The sequence below is a fragment of the Sparassis crispa genome, assembly GCF_003851025.1.
Source record: "Sparassis crispa DNA, contig_000000F, whole genome shotgun sequence".
Classification (NCBI taxonomy): Eukaryota; Fungi; Basidiomycota; class Agaricomycetes; order Polyporales; family Sparassidaceae; genus Sparassis; species Sparassis crispa.
In genome coordinates, this window is record NW_020939747.1 from 105625 (window position 1) to 128532 (window position 22908).

General features: G+C 45.7%; 4 protein-coding genes across 4 annotated transcripts; 2 read left to right on the forward strand and 2 right to left on the reverse strand.

The window, feature by feature from the left end:
- Window positions 1-469: 469 nt before the first annotated feature.
- SCP_0100330 (hypothetical protein) lies at window positions 470-2434 on the forward strand (the record flags this gene model as incomplete). The annotated part of the gene is made up of 6 exons (XM_027752273.1): window positions 470-990; window positions 1049-1292; window positions 1342-1653; window positions 1707-1904; window positions 1965-2096; window positions 2153-2434. 6 exons carry the CDS (start codon window positions 470-472, stop codon window positions 2432-2434), a joined length of 1689 nt encoding a protein of 562 aa, XP_027608074.1.
- A 1096-nt stretch (window positions 2435-3530) lies between these two features.
- SCP_0100340 (hypothetical protein) lies at window positions 3531-4916 on the reverse strand (the record flags this gene model as incomplete). Its single annotated transcript, XM_027752274.1, has 1 exon — window positions 3531-4916. The coding sequence occupies one exon, from the start codon at window positions 4914-4916 to the stop codon at window positions 3531-3533; it is 1386 nt and encodes a 461-aa protein (XP_027608075.1).
- Window positions 4917-4946: 30 nt separating this feature from the next.
- Window positions 4947-5372, reverse strand: SCP_0100350 (hypothetical protein; the record flags this gene model as incomplete). Its single annotated transcript, XM_027752275.1, has 2 exons — window positions 4947-5228; window positions 5337-5372. The coding sequence occupies 2 exons, from the start codon at window positions 5370-5372 to the stop codon at window positions 4947-4949; spliced, it is 318 nt and encodes a 105-aa protein (XP_027608076.1).
- Window positions 5373-20508: 15136 nt separating this feature from the next.
- On the forward strand, window positions 20509-21329 carry SCP_0100360 (hypothetical protein; the record flags this gene model as incomplete). Its single annotated transcript, XM_027752276.1, has 3 exons — window positions 20509-20745; window positions 20802-21066; window positions 21130-21329. The coding sequence occupies 3 exons, from the start codon at window positions 20509-20511 to the stop codon at window positions 21327-21329; spliced, it is 702 nt and encodes a 233-aa protein (XP_027608077.1).
- Window positions 21330-22908: the final 1579 nt, after the last annotated feature.

Consider the following 22908-nt stretch of genomic DNA (forward strand, 5'->3'; position numbering starts at 1 on the left):
TTTTTGCGAGGAGGATGACCTTGCATCCTTGAGAATGAGGAGAGCACTTGAGTTACAGAATATTGACCATTGTATGAGCTGATACATTCAAGGTACTAGCAGTAACGATAACGAACAACCACTGATTGTCGCCCAGCTACAAGTGTGACAGATCAGTAACCAGCTTTGCAACTTGAAGTCTAGATTTACCTCAGACGTCTCGGCCACGGGTTTCGACCTTAAACCTGTGTGGTGTGTGCTGGTGCTCGTTCTTTCGTCTAACTCTTACTCAGCGCAGTTTGATCAGTTTCACCATGGAGATCAGACCGGTGGGCCCACTTCTTGTCATATATAAAAGAAAAGGTGATTTCTCAATGGTAACCCCATTCCAACTCAACGCACTGGCGCACTCTTTGCATTGCAACTACACTCCCTTTTGCCCATAAAATCTCATTTGTTTGCTCACCTTACACACTCTGGTTTTACAAATATGTCTGGCTATGCCACTCGCTCACGCAATGGCCAGCTGAACTATTGTGTCCTTGCTGGTATTCAAGCTGAAGGTCAGAAGCCTCGTCGCACTTCTGCTCAGGTTGTAGAAGAGCGTCAGCAAGTAGATGCTCGGCGTCGTGAAGCCGAAGTTAAGAGGCAGGCAGTAGCTCAGCGGATTGCCGAGCTCGAGGAGGAGATGGCCCATCAGGATGTGGATGACCACGAGGATGCTGGACGTACATTGGCATCCTTCACAGGCTTCCGTGCTGGGCCTAGCACTGCGGCAGATGTTGACGCTGCGGGTCTTCGCGAAGGGAACAGAATTGGGGCTAATGGCGGTAAGGCCAAAAAACTTTCACATGCTGATGTAGAGGCGGCACACAAGAGGAAGGAGGTGACCACAGTTGTCAAGAAAGTGGGACAAGGGAAGGAGAACAGAGCCCCAGTTATTGGATCTACAGCACTGGCGGCGACGCGCAAGCGCAAGGCTGAGTTGCAGGAAGTCGTGGGTGCCACAGAGTAAGTTTAATATTTGATTTTCATCCTCTGAAATGATCTGAATTTGAGAATTTACCAGACATCATGTGAAGAGGTCAAAAGCTACTCACACTGGAGTTCGGTCAACGTGGACACCGCATTCATCAAAGAACACTACCTCGACCACTGCCAAGGTGAAGACGTCTGCAGCCTCCAACGGAGCAAGCATGGGGGGTATCATCGTCAATGCTGGAGCAACCCTGGTAGAGGACTCTGACGAAGATGATCTGGTGGAACGTGTAGCTGTAGGTGATGGCAAAGCTATACACCCTCACACGACATTGGTAAGTACTCACATTTACTTCACGGCTGTCCTTACAGTCATTCTCGAAGGGTGTTGTCGAAATCAATCCCAGAGCTCGAGCAGTGGACTCTCAGCCTGTAGAGCGAGGGCCAGTCATTGCCGTTCGTCACCCCAATGGCAGCAGGAAGTTCACAAACACCGATCTCCCAATCCCAAGTGCATCGATGTGGGTATGGCATCACCAGCTGATTCTGCGTTACCTGGAAACCTTGGGCGAATCCGCTTCAAATCCGTGGAACTTTACAGGCTTTGACTTGGTCGCCATCCTGCAAGAGTTGTGGGATGAGTTCTTCCCAGATATCCCGCTCGTCGTCGTGCCTCGTGAGCCAGTCTATGACATTGTAAGCATTTTGTTGCTACCTGAAAAGTTCCTTGCTGATACCGATTACTACAGGCTCAACAGAAGGTGTACGAGTGGAGATACAGCATAGCGAAGGCAGGTGTTGCTGCCGTTTCTGCATTCTTCGAGGACGAGGACAATGGACTGGTGACAGAGGAAGAGAGGGCCGCGTACATTCGTTATGTCATCGGGCCCAATTTGCCATTTCGGTATGCTGGTGCGACAATGAAGGGTCAGAATGGCAAAGCCCCGGTACGTATTTCTGCTTCGTTTCAAGTATTGCCACTGTCAGACCTCATATATCATATGCAGAGAGTCTCCGTGAAGGGTGCATTCCAGTCAACGTACGTGCTGCGTACGCTTGGATGCCACTTCGCAGCTACGAACTGTGCTCTTGATTCCAATGAGCCGCCTTGTGCTGCGCTTGGCTTATGTCTTGCCTCCGTACATTTTTCATATGTTACTGCTTGCGATGAAATATCCACGCTCATGCTATCCAGGTTGAGCATGCCTTGAGGCAGTATGAGAGTGGCGTGTTCATAAAGACTGATCAGAAGTTTTCTCAGGATATCCATGGCCGGTCGACCGACTACTACATGCTCTCGATCGCGAGCCTGAGGGAAGCGACCTGGAACAAAATTATAAATGCCGCTGCACCTTTGGCACGCCTGTCAAGTATCATGCCCGCTGACCTTGGTGGTGATGAGTGGGATGAAGTCGTTGATGCCGAGCATGGCAATATTGACGATGAATCCGCCAGTGACGGCGACATGGAGATTTAAACTTTAAGGGTAATTGCTGTTGTCGTTCCTGTCTTCTCAGATTGTGGCTCAACTACTGGTAGATTCTCTCTGTGAGGTTACATATTCATGCGGACCCGCTTGCTGGCCCACCTCAATACCCTTGTCCATGACCCTTTGCGCTTGCTACACCCACCTACCCTGATCCGTATCCGAACTCTTTAGTATGTTTCTGTTTGTTCACGAACTCACCCTAATAGTACGACTTCACGTGTTTATATTGGTTTATTTACTTTCCTACCCATACCGTAGCCCAGCTACAGTACCTGGTACTAATCCTCCGTTACCCTGAATTCACGTTCATTTTCCATACACGTCTGAAGCTTGCCTGAATCCGTCTGAAATGCATCTGAATCTAGCTGAGAGCCATCTGAAATGCATCTGAATCTAGCTGAGAGCCGTCTGAATCTAGCTGAGAGCCGTCTGAATCCTCTGAATTCAGAAAGGGACCTCATGAATTCAGACGACATCGTCTGAAGGACTTAGTGTCTGGAACATCTGGGGCCAGATCAATCAGACAGATAAGATGAAATTGCCGTTTCCCTGATGCATGTAGTAAGCACTGCGTTGGCGAAGATTGAAAGAGTGAAACAGCTGGCAAAAGCCCAACGGAAGTCATGGTGCTGAGAGATACATGCGGTCAGAATGAAATGAGATCGAAGGTGGCAGAAGATCGTAAACGGCTTAAGCTTGCACCGCAGGGTACGTACCTATGAGGCGCTTCAGTCCATCGAACGTAAGTGAATACCCGTGAAGTAACAATGTCATTTTGCAACAGCATATCGTGTAGAAGTACATCATAGGCGATTAAGTAAGAGAAGGAGACAAGGGGTTAATACCGCAGTGTGGAAGAAGCCACATCATGCCCAGCATGAGACCGAGTGCCGTACGAAGGAAGTATCCAGTACCTAACTGATGACGAGTCCGTAGATAAAAGGAGAGTGAAGAGTAAAAAAAGGAGGTCGTAGAAGAAACGAGTGGGCAGACGGGAAAAGGGATAAGGATAAGAAGAAGTCATAGAACAACTTGAAGAGAGGAAGAAATGAGTCGGCTTCGGGATCTGAAGAGCGGATGGCATTTAAGCATTGAGGGAGGGGGAGAGGTTAGCCTTGAGACCGTGCTCCAACATGCACTTGAGGAGGAAGTTGATGGAGGTAAGGTAGGTGCAGTCGGACTCTTCAGTGACTCTAGCACCGCCAGTGAGCAAGCCAGCAAACCTGCCCTTGCCATCGATGACAGCCGAGCCAGAGTTGCCAGGCCTGGAGACGGCACCAGACTTGTAGTTGTGAGGCAAGACGGCGACCTCCTTCGACATCTGACCGGGCTGGCCCTTGAAGTAGACCCTGGTGAATGAACGAATGGCGTTGAGGCATCCGACAGTGAGGTCGGAGGCGTAGCCGCGCTTGATGACCATAATGCATGGGTCGTTGTCGTGGTCGAGGGTCTTCGGGCTAGGCTTCCACATCTCCTCGTCCGAGATGGTGCCGTACAACTCGAGGAGATGGCTTCCCGGATACTCGAATGAAGGCGGGTTGGCGGGGTGGGGGATCATCCAGGCTGTGAGCTTGTCGACGGGGGTGGTGGTGCTGAGGTCGATGACGTTTCTGATGAAGTTGGTCAAGTCGACTTTGGAATCATCGATCTCAATCACTGCCCAGTCCTCCATGAACCCTTCCTCCCTGACGTCGAGACCGATGGGGGGAGACAGAATGATGTAGCCGAGCACACAGTTCTCCCGCTTCTTCCAGTCTCTGGAGTCGTCCGCGAGGAACTTCTCGAGGGCTCCGATCGCCTTCCACGCCTCCTCCAACTGGGGCAGGACCTGATTCCACTCCACCTCAGCGTCCTCCTCATCCAGCTGCTCAGCAATCTCCAACCGCCTCTCGAGCTGCTTGATGATGATATGCTTGCCACCGATCTCGGACTCGATGGCCGTGATATGCTTCTCGATAGCAGTGTCGCCAAACAGCAAGATGTTCCTGCAGCACTGGCTGGAGTCGCAGTGCTGGTAGAGCTCATTGGAACCCTTATCAGGGTGGAAGACGACGTGTCTGGCCATGACGAGGTAGATCTTGCTGGGGTTGCGAGGGTCGGAGATGAAGAATCCACCAGTTCCCTCGATGGATGGGGTAACTTCGGCGCAGATGGGGAGACCAAGGGCAGTGGAGAAAGGCTCTCGGGCCCGGGTGGTGGCATTGGAGGTGAGGACGGGCTTGTACATCTTGGGACCGGCGGAGCGGATGACCTCCGACTCGCGAATTTCGACGTGGACGTCGTCAATATCGTGAGCAGAAAGGATACTCTTGCAGTGAGTCGCGACCTCGACATCATCCTCGGCAGAGAGGGAGCCAGGGACAACTCCTATCCATACGATAATGGGAGGGGAAGACTCGCCAGCGTACCCCATGTGAACTGGGTCCAGACTCGTACATTTCACCCCCTTGGAGTCCAAATAGTGAACCATGGCGGGACCGACCGTGGCCTCCCAGATCTCTCAGAGAGGGTGCAAACCGATAGGACTAGACTCCTTGGGATCAAAGTATGCTTCGGGGCCCGTCGGCTTGACCCAGACGTTGGCGCTGGAGCGAGTGACCAAAGGGGGCTGAGAGGGTATGCCGTAGTAGAAGTACTTGGCCTCGACAGGTGAAGGAGGGTACGGAGCAGTCAGAACTGCAGCAGGGACAGTGTAGCCGGACAAGCTGGCGCGAATAGTGGGAAGAGAGTTGGGGTCGTTAGTGGCGGCCACAGCAACACGAGTGGTGACAAAGTGGTGGTGCTAGACACTGGAGAAAAAGAACACGAAAGGAGAAATTAAGATAGGGGAAGCAGCAAAGGAGAAACGGAACTCACTTGACAAAAGAGTTGAGCGGTTTGATAACAGCACTGGGAACTCGGTAAACGCAGTGCAGAGAGTCGACATAGGAAGCTGTACCCGCACCTTGTACGGTTATGCGTGAGCTACCCGCCCTTTCTTGCCCCGTTGTGGGGATAACCGCCAGTGAATATACGGAGACAGAACTGTCCCCCTTATAATGCGACTGAACCGTCGCCTGGATGGGAGACGTCTCCTGCCTTCCTCATTCGGCGATAATGTTTGTGGAACACGTGCACCAAATTCTCTAGTCCCATCTTCCCTTATGAACGAACCTCCCTCATCGTCATCCTCCTATTCGACGGCATCGTGCTGCTCGACGCTGCCTCCGTCGAGCTCACCTTTTCTGGTCTCCGTCTACAATCAGCCCGTCATTTCGGCTTTTGTTCTTCCTCTTCAACCTGACTCCCCTCCCGTCATTATTTCTCGTAAACTCCTCCTCATCTGTCGATCAATACCGATGCCCACTGCCACGTCCTTGTGTCCGCTCCTGCACAGCGGAGTGGGACTCATTCCTAGAGTGTTAGTTTTTGTTGCCTTGAGGCCATCAGTACTTCACACTTCCTGTGCTTCGTCATCAGTAGCTGTTCTGTCCGATTTTCCATGCATTTTTTGTACTGTAGGATCTTGCCTTCTTGCTGACATTTATATCCAGCGTTCACAAGACGCATGGTTGAGTATTTCTCAGGGAAAAACCCTGAAAAAGTACATAAAGTAAAGCATAAGAAAAAACTTTGAAGAGAGCATAATGAATTTTTATGGGAAATACTGTGATTGTTCAATCAGCAGCTTAGAATCACAGTTTTTTTTGGAAATTATTCTTTATTCCTTTTTCATAGTTTTTCTGTAAGCTTTACTTTAACCCTTTTTCACACAAAATACTGGGCTATACTTGTGATTGTTAACTATAGCTTCAATCTTGCATTGCATTCAGACTTCTCATACACGAGCACTGTATTAATTACCTTTGCACATTTATTGCTTTCCTTCACTTCGTGCCTCAATCACGTTGCATATTTTTCATTGAATTCTCAGTCTCTTTATTGTTCATATTGCACCCTGCATTATCCTATTTCTCATAGATTAGAGTTATTATCTAACATCCTACATTGCACTAATGCCAGCAGACTGAAGAAATTTGTATCTATCTTTGATACTTTTAGTAAACCTGCTGAGTCTTCTTTTGCATCCAGGTACTATTCACTGCCAAAAAGGTTGTCAGAACAAAAATGGCAATGCCCCCTAGCCTAAGAGGGCACACGTGTCTGTGTAGAAAATGCAAGGTTAGTTTGTATTTGCATTGCAACAGTCTCTTAATATGGATGTCTGCATAGTCTTCCACTGTTGTGATACCCACCACCACTACGAGCTCATTGTGACCATTGGAGAACTCACACATTTCTCTTCTCGAGTCTCAGGATCTATCTTCAATTATCCTGATGTCACATTTTTCTCAATCTCCTGTACCAATTGAGCCTGATCTGGGCATCATACTTCTGGATATTGTGTCAGCCACACTTGACGAGATTTTCGCATCTGCTCTCAATTCAGTGGCCACACTTGACTCTGACATAATACTGGTGTTCATTGCACCTCTCTTGCATGACTTTGGAGGTATGTCCACATCTACAGTCTTATACAGGTCCTTCGGCCACTGAAATCTTGCTGTAAAGAGCCTAGGTCCTTAGGCTCACCAGGGCTGTAGTGGACTCAATATATAGCCAGAGTAAGCTAAGACTGAGTAAGTACAGCTAGATGGTGAGTGTAAAGGATTAAAAGCAACTTGCTTATGTAAGTAGTAAGCAGTCCATAACGAGTAACAGTCATCAAAACTGACTTGTTACACCCTCCTCTACCAGAAACAACTTAAGGGAGAAGAAAGGGAAGAGAAGGGGAATAGATGAGGATATGGTAAGGTAAAGTGTACTACATATAAGGGAAATAAATAGAATGTATACCATAAAATAAATGTGCGATGCGCACACTCCCTTCCACTCCAGAAAACCCGTTAGATCCACCTCAGGTTACAGTTTCATAGACAATGACCGGGGGTGTCTGAGGAGACTGCACACAGTGGTTTGGGAGGCATGGGTCCTGTGGGCGGGCCCACTGCCAGTGCTAGTCGATGTGGCAAAGTTTACGATTCCTGAGGTATGAAGGAATCATTCTTTATGGGACAGGGCTTCTGCCAAATTCTGAGGGACAGATGAAATGGCCCCTATGCATGAGAACGACTTTTCAATACAAATTTGTATGCATCACATGCACCTAGTCCTGGGTTAGGTCTAGGGTTTAACTACAAACTTTGTAGTGCCTTTTGTTACTGTACTACATCTTGCATACAGTCAGTCTTTCAAACTAATTGTAGTGAAAACCAACACAACTTGTACAAATAGTGATCAATAAAAGTGCCACAGCAGCTACAAATGATCAATGCATTATAGTTAGTGAAATTGTAGAAGCACAAACTAATTCCAACACATAAAAAGCAGTACCATTGAAATCTGTGAGGGAAATAGAGCATAATGCTTCCTTAATTCAAGTAAATCTGAGTAAAACTAGCTGAGATAGCTCAGTTTTGAATTAGAATGCTCAGTGTGAAGTGTAGAAAATTGTCTAAATGCCAGGAAAATTTGTGAATGATTCTAAAATGCACATAAACATGTTATATTGGGCACCTTATTTTTTACAAGCAGTGTACATTAAAGACACAAGCAAAAGTGAGAGAAAACTGAGAAAATGGATTCTACCACTCTAGCAAGTGATCCTGATATTCTAAGAGTAACACCGTCAGATTCAGCTTGAAAATTCGGTCAGAATGGCTACCGGGTTTATTCAAATCCAAGCAGAATTGAGTGAACTACAAGCCTGGCAAATTTGGCTAGATGCGTGAAAACAAGTGCTTTGAGCTAAAATGGATTGTAGCACTGCAGAAAGTGATTCCTGTATTCTGAAAGTGATACCATCAGATCCAGCTCAAAAAACTGGTCAGAATGCCTACTTGGTTCATCAAAATCCGAGTAGAATTGAGTGAGCTACAGGCCTTGCAAGTTTGGCTGAAAGTGTGGGAACCAGTTGCAAGAGACTTGCCTAAATTGGTTAAGGTTTGAGCAGACAACGAAAAAAGCGTCGATGTGATCCAAAAAATCGAGCGCGTCGACACTTTTTTCGTTCTCAGCGCTCTGGTGGCTGTAGATTTACTAAATGCAGAAAAATATTCAAAGTCAGCACTTCTGTTTCTGGACTAAAGAGCCATTCACCAGGTATACCCGGGACCACTATAGAGCTTGGCTTCTAGGTTATTAGCTTCATTAGTAACTGTTGTAAGGCAGCTTTTAAGCACTATAGGCTCGGAGTTTTGATATAAGTACAGGTTATGACAACAATTGTGAGGTCTTTACAAACTCATACTAGGTGACATTTTAAAGTTTACCATTATAAGGCCTTTACAACACAAACTAGATGACATATCAGAATATTGTGAGGCCCTTACAAACTGATTCTAGAGGGTGTACTAAAATTCAATAAACAGTATAATAACACATTGTAGGAGGCTTACTAAGTGTTACCATACAACATGCTAGAAGTCAATATATCCCTTTGTAGGCTACTATAAGGCCCCTACCAATGGATACTAAGTGGTATACCAGACTATTGTAAGCATCTTACAAACTGATATTAGATAACATATCTAACTATTGTAAGGCCATTATAAACTTGCATACTAGGACATTTACTAGAGATTACTAGACACTATTGCAGGTTATTGGAGTTTTTTCCCAGTGACATCTGGTGTAAGCTCAATACTGATACTAAAGAGTATACAGATACCTTGCTATAGGCACATTTGTAACAGTTTCTAGTCTCATTTTTTGTACTGATTCTTATAAGCAAATTTGTGCAGTTTCTAGTGTCAATTTTTGTAGTGATTCTTATAAGCAAAGGTTACTGAAGGTTCTTACAAAATGATGCCAGGTAACATTTCCGACTATTGTAAGCTCATTACAAACTGATACTATAGGATACATTAGGAGCCAGTATCACAGGGTGTTGTTGACTTGCTGAACATTACTAGATCATCTACTAAGAGTAAGTAGGCAACTTTGTAGACTATTTAATAGTACAGCCCTTATCAACTCACACAACTTATCAATATATAGTGAGACATTGTAGGACACTTACTACACATTATTAAATGGCACACTAGAAGTTAGTAGAAAATACAACTTCTCGTATACATTTTACTATATTGTCATTTTTTGTAGTGGTTCATATAGGCACATTTGTAACAGTTTCTGGTGTCCTTCTTTGTAGTGATTTGTATAGGCATGTTAGTAACATTTTTTGTAGTGATTCTTGTAGGCACATTTGTAACAGTTTCTAGGGTCATTTTTTTAGTGATTCTTATAGGCACATTTGTAACAGTTTTTAGTGTCATTTTTTGTAGTGGTACATATAGACAGGTTGGTAACATTTTTTGTAGTAATTCTTGTAGGCACATTAGTAACAGTTTCTGAGGTGATTTTTTGTAGTGATTCTTATAGGAACATTGGCAACAGTTTTTAGTGTCATTTTTTGTAGTGATTCTTATAGGCACATTCGTAACATTTTTGGTAGTGATCCTTACAGTCACATTTGTTACATTGTAAATTGTTATAAGACTCCTACAAACTGATACTAGGTGAGCTTTCAGATTATTATAATGCCTTACAAATAAATGTGAGATGACATACCAGGCCATTATAAGATCATTATAATACTGAGCAACTTGCTAAAAGTTAGTAAACTATGTAGTAAAATATTGTAAGAGTTTACTAGACATTACCAGATCACATTATAGGACATTGTAAGGCCTCTATTAAAAATAAAATGTAGTATGTCAGACTACTGTGAGACACTTACAAATAAATATTAGATGCCGTACTAGAAATCTGATGACATAGTAGACTATTACATATATAAAACTTTCAGACATTTTTTGGATGATGAGAATGATTTGGGTCATATGAGACTCTACTCTACTTCTTTTTGCTATTAAATAGATGCCTATTGGAGCAAACACTTCGAAAAAATCAGCAAAAATTATAAAAATATTAGAAAAATTGTGGCGTATAGAATCCAAAAATTCTAAGAAACTTCTATCAGATAGTTACCTTGGCATAGGTACATAACATAGTAGGCTGTTAAGGTGATCCTTGAAGAATGAATATTAATGACTTTTTAGTCATGTTTTTATATAAATTTATAAAATGATGTAGTAATCTCAGTTTAAAGCCTTTTTGAAGCTGAATCTTTTAGAACACATACGAATCACTTTTTAGTGACATTTTTATATAGATTTTATAAAATGACATAGTAATATCATTTTGAAGCCATTTTTCAGCTGAATCTTTTAGAATGCATACTAGTCACTTTTTAGTAATGTTTTTATATATATTTTACAAAATGACATAGTAATATCATTTTGAAGCCATTTTTCAGCTGAATCTTTTAGAATGCATACTAGTCACTTTTTAGTAATGTTTTTATATATATTTTACAAAATGACATAGTAATATCATTTTATAGCCATTTTTCAACTTAGGTTTTTAAGATGCATACTAGTAGTATTGTTTTAAAACAATTTTGAAGATCATTTTTATGAGAGGCATACTAACAATTTTTAGTAACATTCTTATATAGTTTTGATAAAAGGACAGCATAATATCATTTTAAAGCCATGTTTTAAATAATCCTACTCCGATATACTTAGCAATGTGTTAGACTATTATCAGGCAGCTACAAATATAAATTATTATATTCATTATACTATATTATTAACTGATATTAAATGCTATGAAAAAAGTTAGTAGGTGATGTAGCAGACCTATAAGGCTCATGTAATAATGTAATATATTATTGTTATAAATTGTGTTGCATACTCTTATATACTATTATAAGTTTTTTATAAATTATGATAAGATGACATCTTATAAGTAAGAGTATAATATCATTAGAAGCATACTATATATTACTAAGCAATATACCAGTTATCGAATAACATTATAGACTATTATAATGCTTTTATTTAAAAAACACTAGCATTTTCTTGTAACTTTTTGTATAAACATACAAATGGCATGCTGGGCTATTATAGTACTGTTGCAAAATATTTGTAAGTAAAATATTAGATGAATAGCATACTAAAATATTGGAATGTAGTTATTAATAATACTTAGAGTATATAAGTAATATTATAAAATATTCTAATGCTCTATTTCTTTTTTATATCTGTATGAAATGAGTTTTTACATAGATGCAGTTAAAATAAAAACAAAGTTTCAGAGCTTCAAAAAATTCTACACTAACAAGAAATACTTGAGTTCTTTATACTCATTAGTCTAACATAAAATTTTAGTAGATTTTCACCTAAAGTGACTGTTTTGAGTAGATACAAATGGTGAAACCTTTAAATAGATACAGAATAAAATACAAGATGCTATGCAATGCAATGGATCATTCTTCACAAGTAATTAACTACTAAGAAGTACTATAAAATGATAAATACATGTAAAAACAATTAAATGATGAGAAAAAGGCAGGAACACAGAACCTCAGGAATCGTTCCTGCCATGCAAAGCAATGGCCCACTCACCACAAGTTAGAGTCGGGCCATCGAATTCGCAGAGGTAGGATGGATGATAGGGGAGTTAATAAGGTCGACAAGGGTGAGTGGGGCAGCAACTGTACACTGTCATACACAGGTGCTGCTGTCTCAGAGGTGTCCTGGGCGCGATGCCATGGCACTGCATCGCAGTCCGCTGGCACCATCAAGGTTGGCTGCTCGATGGCACAGAAGAGTGGTGGCAGTCCATCGTAGACGTCAGATGCGGGGTGTGTGGTCGGCAGGGAAGGGGGGTGCGCAAGCAGTGCGCTCAAGTCCATGGGCACCGTCAGGTGGTTCATGGCAGAGACAGCAGGGTGCACCTCCGAGCACACTGGAACTGCATTGTCGTGGATGCACACCCCTCACGCTGGTGACATGGCGTGGTGCATCGGCGATGCAGTAACAGGGTGTGTCAGTGATGCAGTGAGCTTCCGGGTCATGGCACTGGCATGGTGCACCCTTGGTGTTGGCAGCATGGCGGGCGCATCGTCCTGGGTATGTGCCTCTGGCATTATCGGTGTGGTGTGGTGCATCAGCGATGCTGTAGGCATTGGCAGCGCTGGGTGTGTTCGTGTGTCAGTGCCCATGTGGCATGCCCTCAGTGCTGGTGGTGTGCCGGGCATGACGTCCGCGTCCTGCACCATGGCCGCTGTGGGCTTCGTTGCACAGCTGCAGTGTGTTGGTGCGCTCGGCGCCACCTGCGCTGTTGGGCAGTTGGTGGCTCAGACAGCGAGGTGCATTGGCATTGGGCTGTCATGGGCTTGCGCTCTTTGTGCTGGTGACGTGGCCGGCGCATCATCTGCATCCTGCGCTGAGGCTGCTGTGGGTGCGGTCATGCAGCCACGCTGCATCACTGTGCTCGGGCGCATTGGCACTGCGCTGTTGTGGTTGCACACCCCTGGCACTGGTGACATGGCAGGCACATCATCCATGTCCTGTGTCACTGCTGTCACGCGCATGCGTACGCTGTGATGCAGTGGTGTCGTGCATGAGAACGTCGGCGCTGTCGGCATCGTTGGGCGCCCGGTGAGGTGGGTGCATGGCAGCAGCACTGTGGGAGACGGCAGGGCGGGCATACCTCACACATTCTGCTTCCTCAGCTCCTGCTTCTGGTAGCGCTGCGGTCATTCCTTCACCCTCCTCTTTGGCCTCCTCTCCTCCCTTCTCCTCTCCTTGGCCTCCTTTACCCCCGCACTCTCTCCTACCAGTTTTTGAGGCCGGTTTTTTCGGTCCTAACTTAGCATGATAGTCTTGAGGTGGCACGGGAGCGAAGCAAGAGAGGGGGAAGTGGGGAGCGTGGTAGGAGTAGAGGTGTCACATTTGACATGGTCACATGTCATGTGGTGACACTTCTGTGCCACGTCGAACATTGCATGGGCAATGTCGGCTCCCCAGCATTCTGCAAGGGCGTCAAGGTGGCGGTGAGCATGCTTGATGGTGGTAAGGCCATCTTCGCAAGCATAGCACTTGTGAAGGGTGGCGAGGTGGAGGTGTTGCTTGACCAGCCAGTCGGCGATTGTGAGCCAATGAGTGAGGTTGTTCACCTCAACCCATCCTCACAGTGTGTTGGCAACACAGCCTATGTCACTGATGATGACTGTGACTTCAGAGGTCCTGAGAGGTGTTGCCAGATAGGTATGATGTGCAGGACACAGTGAGTGCTCCTGCCCATCCAGCCAGTAGTATCCAGTCATAGCAGAACTTCAGCAGTAGTTCTGAGACTACAAAAAAAGTGTAAAGAGCCTAGGTCCTTAGGCTCACCAGGGCTGTAGTGGACTCAATATATAGCCAGAGTATGCTAAGACTGAGTAAGTACAGCTAAATGGTGAGTGTAAAGGATTAAAAGCAACTTGCTTATGTAAGTAGTAAGCAGTCCATAATGAGTAACGGTCATCAAAACTGACTCGTTACACTTGCCCACATCTGTATGGTACATGCATACACTTTCTCATAGATCGGCAAGCACACAGACCTTAATACATACTCCTACCATAAGATTACATGTATTTACAACCTAATCACTGAAGCAAAACATGAAATCACAGTGGATCAGTATAAAAAATCTTTATCAGTGCTTTCCTCACTCTTCCGGCCATGTCACATCACATTGATGAATTTCCTGATACAAATGAGATTATGGGTGCTCATTTCTATATCAGGATATATGTGATGTGACATCTCGCCGATAAGAGCTCTGAAATGCTCACTCCCCAGGTTGAAGTTCCCTTCTCATCCTGGATAGTAGCAGATGGCTTCGAAAATATTGCCAAAACATTCTAGTGTGCATAGAGATGCCTAGCATGAAAAATTTCGGATTTTTGCTGTGAACTAAACAATGTACAAGCACTTTTTTGCAAATTACACTCAAAATTGGTGTCTCCACAATTTCTACAAGCTTGGAGAAGATAGTCCTAGTATATTCAGATATAATTTAAAAAAGTTGAAATAGAAGAGGCGGCCAGGAAGTCAGAAAATGTAAGGTGGCCTAAGGACCCATGGTGGCTGAAGGACCAGTCTAAGACTGTACCAGATTGGCGTTGCTCGACTTAGATGCACCATCTGCAGTGGCAGTGCCAGAGGCAGCTGAATTAGGTGTCACACCTTTGCTTACTCCACTGACCATAGTTGACATGGGCACAGAGCCTGTATTTGCTGTTTCACTGCAGTGCTGGGTATAATCACCTTGAATAGTGTGGGTGGTGTGTGTAATGTGCCGCTGTTGTATTGTGGGGCACAAGTACCAAGCAGTACTTGTGCCCTAATCTTATCTAATCTCATCATGTATTATATAACTGTTGTATACTGTTTGTATGTGCACTGCATGTATCGAGCACATGTTGGTGTGTTGAAGTTAGAGACTTTACACACCACGATCTTGATACATGCATGACGCTCCAGAATAGAGCTTGGTGCACTGTATCTGAGGTTTGGTGTAATAAGGTCTTGCCCCTCATTACACTTTTTTATGGTCCATTTCGCCCTGTGAAAATTTTTATTCGACAGTGAAGACCCTCATCAAGAAATCAAGAACCTTAACTTGCCACCCAATGGCAAGTCAAGGCCCCAAAAACACACGGATAACACACTCCCAGTCAAGACAGGCAAAGCACGCAGCTCTGGCAGACGTGACCAAGAGCGCACTCAATGATGGTGTGCACGTGGACATCAGCATGCCAGCCCCAGAAATAATGGACCATGGACAAGAACTGGCATCACCAGCCTCACGATCCTCTACACTGTCATACATCGAACCCTCATGCTTAACATGAGGAGGCTGAACGAACGAACAGCGGTGGGAATCTGCCTCTGACCATAATGTTAGAGTGCCGGTGAGATCCACTAGATCTCACCAGGCCAGTGAAGAAATGGAAATGACGAGAATGAGAAGGATGCCATGATGTCCTTTGCATTACTCGCAGAGATTTCCATCCCTGGCTCTGCCAGTGCAATCGAAATCTTCCTTAGCGGACGAAATATGTCACACTAAGGATAGAGCCCTAGGAAGCACTGCAAGCATGAGCTCGTTAGAATGCGTGCACAGAGAGAGAGCCTGAGAGGCACTCCAGCAGGCTCAAGAAGAGGTGAACTGCAAACTTGACACCTTGCAGGAAAAGCAAGAACACAAGATGCAGGCCATTCATGAGGCACATGAATGGACCCACAAAGTGCAAAATGAGTGATTTGAAAGGATAATGGACAAACTCGGAAACTCCTCAGGAGATGAAGTTGACCCGATGGATCAACCAGTCTCCTCAGGAATGAGGAACTCCATCGAGGAGATAGCAGTAGAGCGAGGATTATACCCCTCAGAGGTCGAGGACCTGACAGCAGGTGCTCTCGATATAAATCTTGAGAGCGCGTACCATTGGCTGACCCGATCACAGCAAGAGGGAGAGCTGAATGAGGATTATGATCGAAGGATGTTAATATACACCAGATACCTGGACCGGATGGCCTCAGAGTCCGAAAGGGCATTGAGGGCATTCGGAGTACAACCACCAATATCCTCAATGCCTCGCATGATGTGGGGATCACTTCAATCTGGAACGGCTCCAGTAGCAGCTCCTAAAGGCAAACCCAGAAGTGACGATTCAGATGACTCCAGTCCCTACCCCAGAGATGATGGAAATGACTTCAACCATTTCAGGAGAAATGGTCAAAGGCCCGCAACACCACCTCCAGAACACCAACCTGGAGGACAACAGCTACCATGATCCAATGGATCGACTCCACCACCACTGCCTCCTCGACCAACATGACCTGCAGGACCTGGATACCCGCATGTACAACAAGGACAGTCCATGGCGGGAACTAACACATGGCCTGCAGGATCAATGCAAGGTCCTGCAGTGAATGCAATGGTGGCTATGCAACAGCCCAACATTGCTTGGAATGTAACATTCCAATCGGGAGTGACCCAGCCAAACCCAGCAGTCACTACTGCAGTGAACTGACCCCCTCAATTCCCACGATTGAATATGACAGCTGCTACAGGTATGCACACAAGCCACGTGACTGTATAATGATCGCATGGCCCAGGAGCGATACCTCTGGATACGTCTCCTGCAATTGAGAGGATCCATACAATGGTGGATGAGATGGTATCAAGAGATCTCATCGATGAACCACCAGCATACCTCAGAGTCACCAAGATGCTTCCACCGCCGCAATATGATGGGAAGGATGATCTTGATGCATTCGAGGTCTGGCTACAGAAGTTACTGGAATACCTCAAGACTCTCTGCATAACTGGCAATGCCATGGATGCAGATCGTCTGTGAATATTGGGGCAAAGTCTTAAAGATGATGCTGCCAACTGGTTTTTCCTGAATGTGCAGTCACCAAACTGCAAAGTACGACAATGGTACTTCGAGGATGTGGTGATGCACCTTCACAGATGATTGCTACACAAGGACTCAGAGCTAATAGCATCCGAGAAGTACGACAAGGTGATGTACAGCTTATCACGCGGTGGTGTGAGTGAGCTATACGACAGGCTATTACACCACTCAGATCGCATGGTGCAATACCCAATGGAATATGCTTTTCGGAAGAGGTTTATGGACATGTTACCACTACCAATGGTAGAAGTAATGCATCTAGCCCACCTACTATTGCCTGAGAAACACACCATTGATGCACTGTATCGATTGGCATTGGCGATTGAACAGGGCAACAGATGGCTGGACCAATACCATACATACAAGGACTGCTGACAGCCCCAGAAGACCGGGGACCATATGGGAACCCAGATTCCAAGCAAGGCCATGTCATTCCTTGTGCTGATGATATCATTGATGGGAGATACGTGACCTACCTACCACCCGCAAGGACAAGGATGAGGAGGGGCACACCCAGGACATGCACAGCAGGCTGGTAATGCTGGCCATAGAACAATGAACCCATGCAATGGACAACGTCATGGGGGTGGTCGTCCTATTACAAACCTGGCAGTCTCGGGGTTGAGACCACCAGCGAATAACAAGGCGACGAATGCAAACATCACTTGTTATTCTTGCAGTGGCAAGGGCCACTTCTCGACAGACCCGACATGCCCGAACTATGGTAAACCTCAGCCAGTGTGACTACACGCACAACATGTAGTTGACGACCGCTCTGGGAATGAGGAGCAGATGAACCAGGAACTAGCAGAACCAGAGGTTACAGTTCAGGAGTCAGCTCCACAGGAGATGACTCCCAAAACTGATGGTAATGAAGGGCCATACCGGAATGACACAGGATAACAGACATATCCTGAGTCAGACTGGGCTCCAGAGGGATCACAGTACTTATTAGCAGATGAGCGTGAACCCCCATCTGGAGACGATGGTTGGAATGATGACTATGAAGTTCATCTGGGATCGATGAGATTTGGCATCATGCATCAACACAAGCCTGGAAAGTGTATGCAAAGTGTACACCTTCATGCTAGTGGACCTGCAATGGATGCACAATCCTCAAGGAATGCATGGCTGTATGATTCACGCATATGACGCCTAACTGATCCAGCCATGCAGCCTCAGCGAAACTCACAGATGCAACGAACACTAGGTGCAGAGGTCTTGATCAATGGAATCAAGACCTATACACTATTCGACTTGGGATGTACAACGAACTCCATTTCTCCGGAAATGGCATACATCTTGAAGGCAGATGGAATTGATCTGGACGACCAGATAGGTCTCCAACTGGGCACCAAAGGAAGCAGGACATGCATTAACTATGATGCACAACTCACTATATCCATAGGCCCAGTAAAGGCACAACACTACCTAGATGTTGTCGATATCGATAGATACAATGCCGTACTAGGCACTGTGTTCATGCATAAATACGGCGTGGTCCTCGACTTTGAGAACCACACCATATCAATCCAATGCCAAAAGATACTGACCTACACAGAAGTGGACGAGGTCACAATCCTTGCGAAGTGCAAGAATATGTCACACTCACACTACTGCGTGCACAACAACATCAGTACCATTACCGCCATAACCTCAGACAACCCACAATAGGACTCCGCAATGAGACCAATGGCCACGAAGCTGCTTCAGTCTTGTGGTGTGAATCTGGGGACAGTCCTAAGAGGGAAGGGGAATGATGAAAACATCAAGACGAAAGAAAAACCAACTATGAGAAACAGGAAACAGCTCAAAAAGGACTGTTTTCCTGACATCTCGAAGAAGTTCGCACTGACTAGACACTCGATGAATGAACCACAGTGAGACCGGTTTGGTCAGCCAAACCTATCAGGCCTAAATGACCTGATGGCATTTGCGCTGAATGAACACCATAAAGACGAAGAAATTCGCGCCACATTAGTAGGACCCTCAAATGCAATAGCATCCGAGGAGGAACTACAAGAATGCCAAAAAGTCTGGATTGAGAAGACGAGGGACATAATGTGTCCCCCACCCCTAATTCTTCCACCGTTCCATGAAATCAACTATTGAATACCACTCATCAATAACGATGAGCAGTATCGACAGCGATTATCGAGATGTGCTGATGCAATGAAGCCATTGCTCCTAACCAAGGTTCAATGATACCAGGACACTGGCTAGTGGGAGTCTAAGCAGGCTCTTCAGGCAGCGCACATGATATGCATTATGAAGAAGAGTGGGAAACTACGGATGGTTGTCGATACGCGTAAATGCAATGACAACACCATAAAGGATGTAACCCCATTCTCAGACCAGGACCAGAGACGCATGGATGTATCTCATGCCAAATACCAGTCGAAAATTGACTTGTCCAATGCATACGAACAAATATGTGTGGTGGCAGAGGACATCTGAAAAATGGTGTTCTCCACCTCATATGGTACATTCATAAGTCACGTCATGCAACAAGGCAATTGTAATGCCTCATGACATTGATATTCTGTGACTGCATTGGACGAGACGTCCACGTATGCCTCAATGACATATTTGTGTTCTCTGATACATTTGAAGAACACAAACGTCATTTGGAAATTGTATTCCGCAAGCTGAGGGAGGCAAAGCTCTACCTCAGCAAGACAAAGTGCGACCTATACTCATGGAGCATGGATTGCCTAGGTCATCTAATTGATGACCGAGGACTCCACGCAGACTCAGACAAGATGAGCCATATTCGCAAATGGTGAATACCTCTTACAAAGAAGTGCAATGATTCCTAGGGCTTGTGAACTACCTGAGACACTTCATGCCCGATATAACGGCATACACTTCGCCATTGTCGGACATGGCTCACAATGACTGAACATTTGTATGGCACCCAATGCACACCAAATGCTTTGAAATGATCAAAGCTTTGGTGTGCAAGGCACCCATTCTGAAGCCAATCAACCCACGTCAACCAGAACCCATCTGGGTGATATCCGATGCATCCTTATACGATGTTGGAGCGATGTACGGACAGGGACCAGACTGATGAACATGTCGCCCGGCTGGCTTCCTGTCGAAGAAATTTACGAGTGCACAATATGCTTATAAAACATATGAGCACGAGGCACTCGCAATACTGGAAGCCCTCCTCAAGTGGGAGGACAAACTACTCGGCCGACTGATAATGATCGCGACCAATGACAAGATTGTAGTTCCGTCGCAAGCTGGAAAGGAGGAGTATGAGCGGAATCAAGTCCGCGTGGGGTCTGAGATGCAACAAAGGAGAAGAGTCTATTCCAGAGGTATGAGGTGGGTGGCCCAAAAGCGTAGCTAGGAAACTCTCTGTAGTCACAATAATCGCTGGAAACACATCGGGGTAAAATCGCACTGCTCTAAGGAGAACGCTGAAATGCAGAAATGCAAGACTGTCCAGAAAATGCAGAAATGCAAGACTGCCCAAAGACGCACTAACGAGATGGGATGGGAATGTGAATGAGGCTTTTGCAAGCGTACCTTCCAGGACGGTGGGTTCTACTCTGACCTCCTCCCCTGCCCTCATACTTAAACTGGTCCTGATCTTTCCTGCCCTCTCGATACTGCCTGCATCTGCTTAACAATCACTCCGCTGAACCACTGCCCATCACGCCATATCTCGCAATCCCGTCCCCACATGCTCCTACTCAATCTGAGGGGTCGTCCATCACCAGTCCCGCCCAAGCGCCTAATAAGCACCCGCCTGCCTCAGAGGCATATCTCCCATCCTGAACTCAATCTTCCATCCATGAATGCCAGTGTCATCCTTCACAAATACACCTTCACGGAAGCACTTCTTCGCATTGAGATCTTTACTGAGCCCTTCAATCTGATCCTGTGGAAAGCATGGGCGGTCTGGATGCACGTCCTGCTGGTGAGGCCCCCACGAGCATGTGATCCTTCACCGTCTGACCCTCACATGTTCCTGAGGTCTTTATGGTCCAAGCCCAGTCTGAAGCGGCCAGCGTGGAGATCATCCTACCCCTTCCACGTGATATCCCTGTCCTAGCCCAAGTGGAAATACACCTAGCAACAGCTCGCACTGTAGAAGGTGGTCGTCGGATGATACCCCGAATTGCAGATCACCTTCCTGTGGTCATCCCTCGTGGTTTTACTGCCCGTGTTCTGTATGATGACCCCACTGTCTGCGAGGACTTTGGTTTAGGCCACCCACTGGATGGTCTCCCTGACATTGGTGCGCGATTGTCCTGTCCCTATTTTCCTGGAATCGTGTTCCTCAGCTTTTTATCGCCATCAGGAAACTTGCGCCTTTGTGTTAAGACATTGCACAATGTGGCACGCGAACTGTACAATGTCATGCATGGAATCATTGGTAGACGCGAGCTGGCGAATGGTACTTTGAGATGGTTGCAAATCGTAGTCGAGGAATTGGAAGTAGCATTCGGGCTCGTAGCATGCCCTCCTCCGATAACCAGCTTCCAACTGCTGTTGGACTAGGGTCAGTTGTGTAGCACCCTGTAGTATCTCCAAAATGTGAGACTGCTTTGTGGATGTGATTCCCACCTCAGCGCGCTCTGCGTCCCTTCACCGACCATCAGGCATTGAAGTACTTCGAAGGTGTAACCAATCCAATGAATTGACAGATTCATTGGAATGAGTACATGTTTCGATTCCAATACAAAATCCAATATGTAGAAGGCATGACCAATAAGGTTGTGGACTGCCTATTGAGGTACTATGAGAACGACAATGTGGATGACTTCGCACCCATCCAGGACTATGTGAATGCAGACATTCATCTAGACCCTGAGTGGGATGACCTACCCTCCAACCGCATTGCTCAGCTGCATGTCAGAATGACCCAGTGCTCAGCACAGCTGCCCAAGAATGTGCAGGAGTCAAGAGATCAAGAGGCCAGTGAGATGACCTCCCATCCGCCTCTAGTGACACTAACTCCAGGTGCAAAGGATGAGGATCTGATGATTGCTGAATCACATACCAATAGACCTCCACTGAAGGCCTGTTTGGAACAGGATACCCCTTTCCTGGCCACAGTGCAAAGGACCTACAGTGAGGACCTGTTATTCAGAAAGGTCGTTAAATCCCCAACAGAATTCAGTGCCTTCGTAATCTGGGACAAGACTATATATACGAAGAACTGCCAGGATGAAGAAGTTGTCTGCATCTCTAGAGTCCTGTACTGTCATCGAATGATGACCGAGATCATCATCAATAGAGGGCACATGACCATAGGACACACTGAGAAATCATGTGTTGGAGAAGTACTATGCTTCACAAACAAGGCAGTATAGTGTGAGTTGGCATGCGAAGTCATATACAATGATATCTAGGGCACAGGGAAAATGTGTGTATATGGCAGAAAAGACATTGTTTCATCCTTTGGCAATAGATATTGAGTGAAATCCAAGGCAGATAGAATATGTACACCATAGTACAAGGATGCCACCAGTCAAGTTGTTCTGTGAGTATGTTTTATAAAATTTGTTGCAGTCGCCCATTTCTTTAGCATCCAAGTTCAGTGACTGAGCATCATAATACAATTTTGGATAAGTACATCTAGTTCGCACTGCAGGCAGACCATAGCATGTCCCAGTCTTATTCCAAGGCTTCTGGGGCAAAGTTTCAGAGATGGGAGCTGGATTGTGTTGTGCGAGTTGTGTATAAACATCTTATGCTTGGGTGACAATCCAAGCTGCAACCTGCTGAATCTCTCTCAGTATTATTGTTCCATCCGCACAGTGTGCATTCAGCACTATCCCGAAGGCTGGACATACAGCTTGAAGCCATGCAGGTGCATGGCCTGACATTGCCAATGTGTACAATGGCTCAATTGCATTGTAAAAAATGAGTTGCAGCACTATGTCTGAAGCTGCAATCTGTTTACTACTGTCAGAACATGCTCAATCATTCACTTGGATATCATACTTGCCTGATGTAATTGCTCTCGATAAGCCTTCTGACACTGCAATGGCACCATTATCCTTACTGAAAGTCACATAAACTCAGAGACCTCTTGATAACTCTGTGTAACCTTTGACAAGTCTGACAGGTCAGG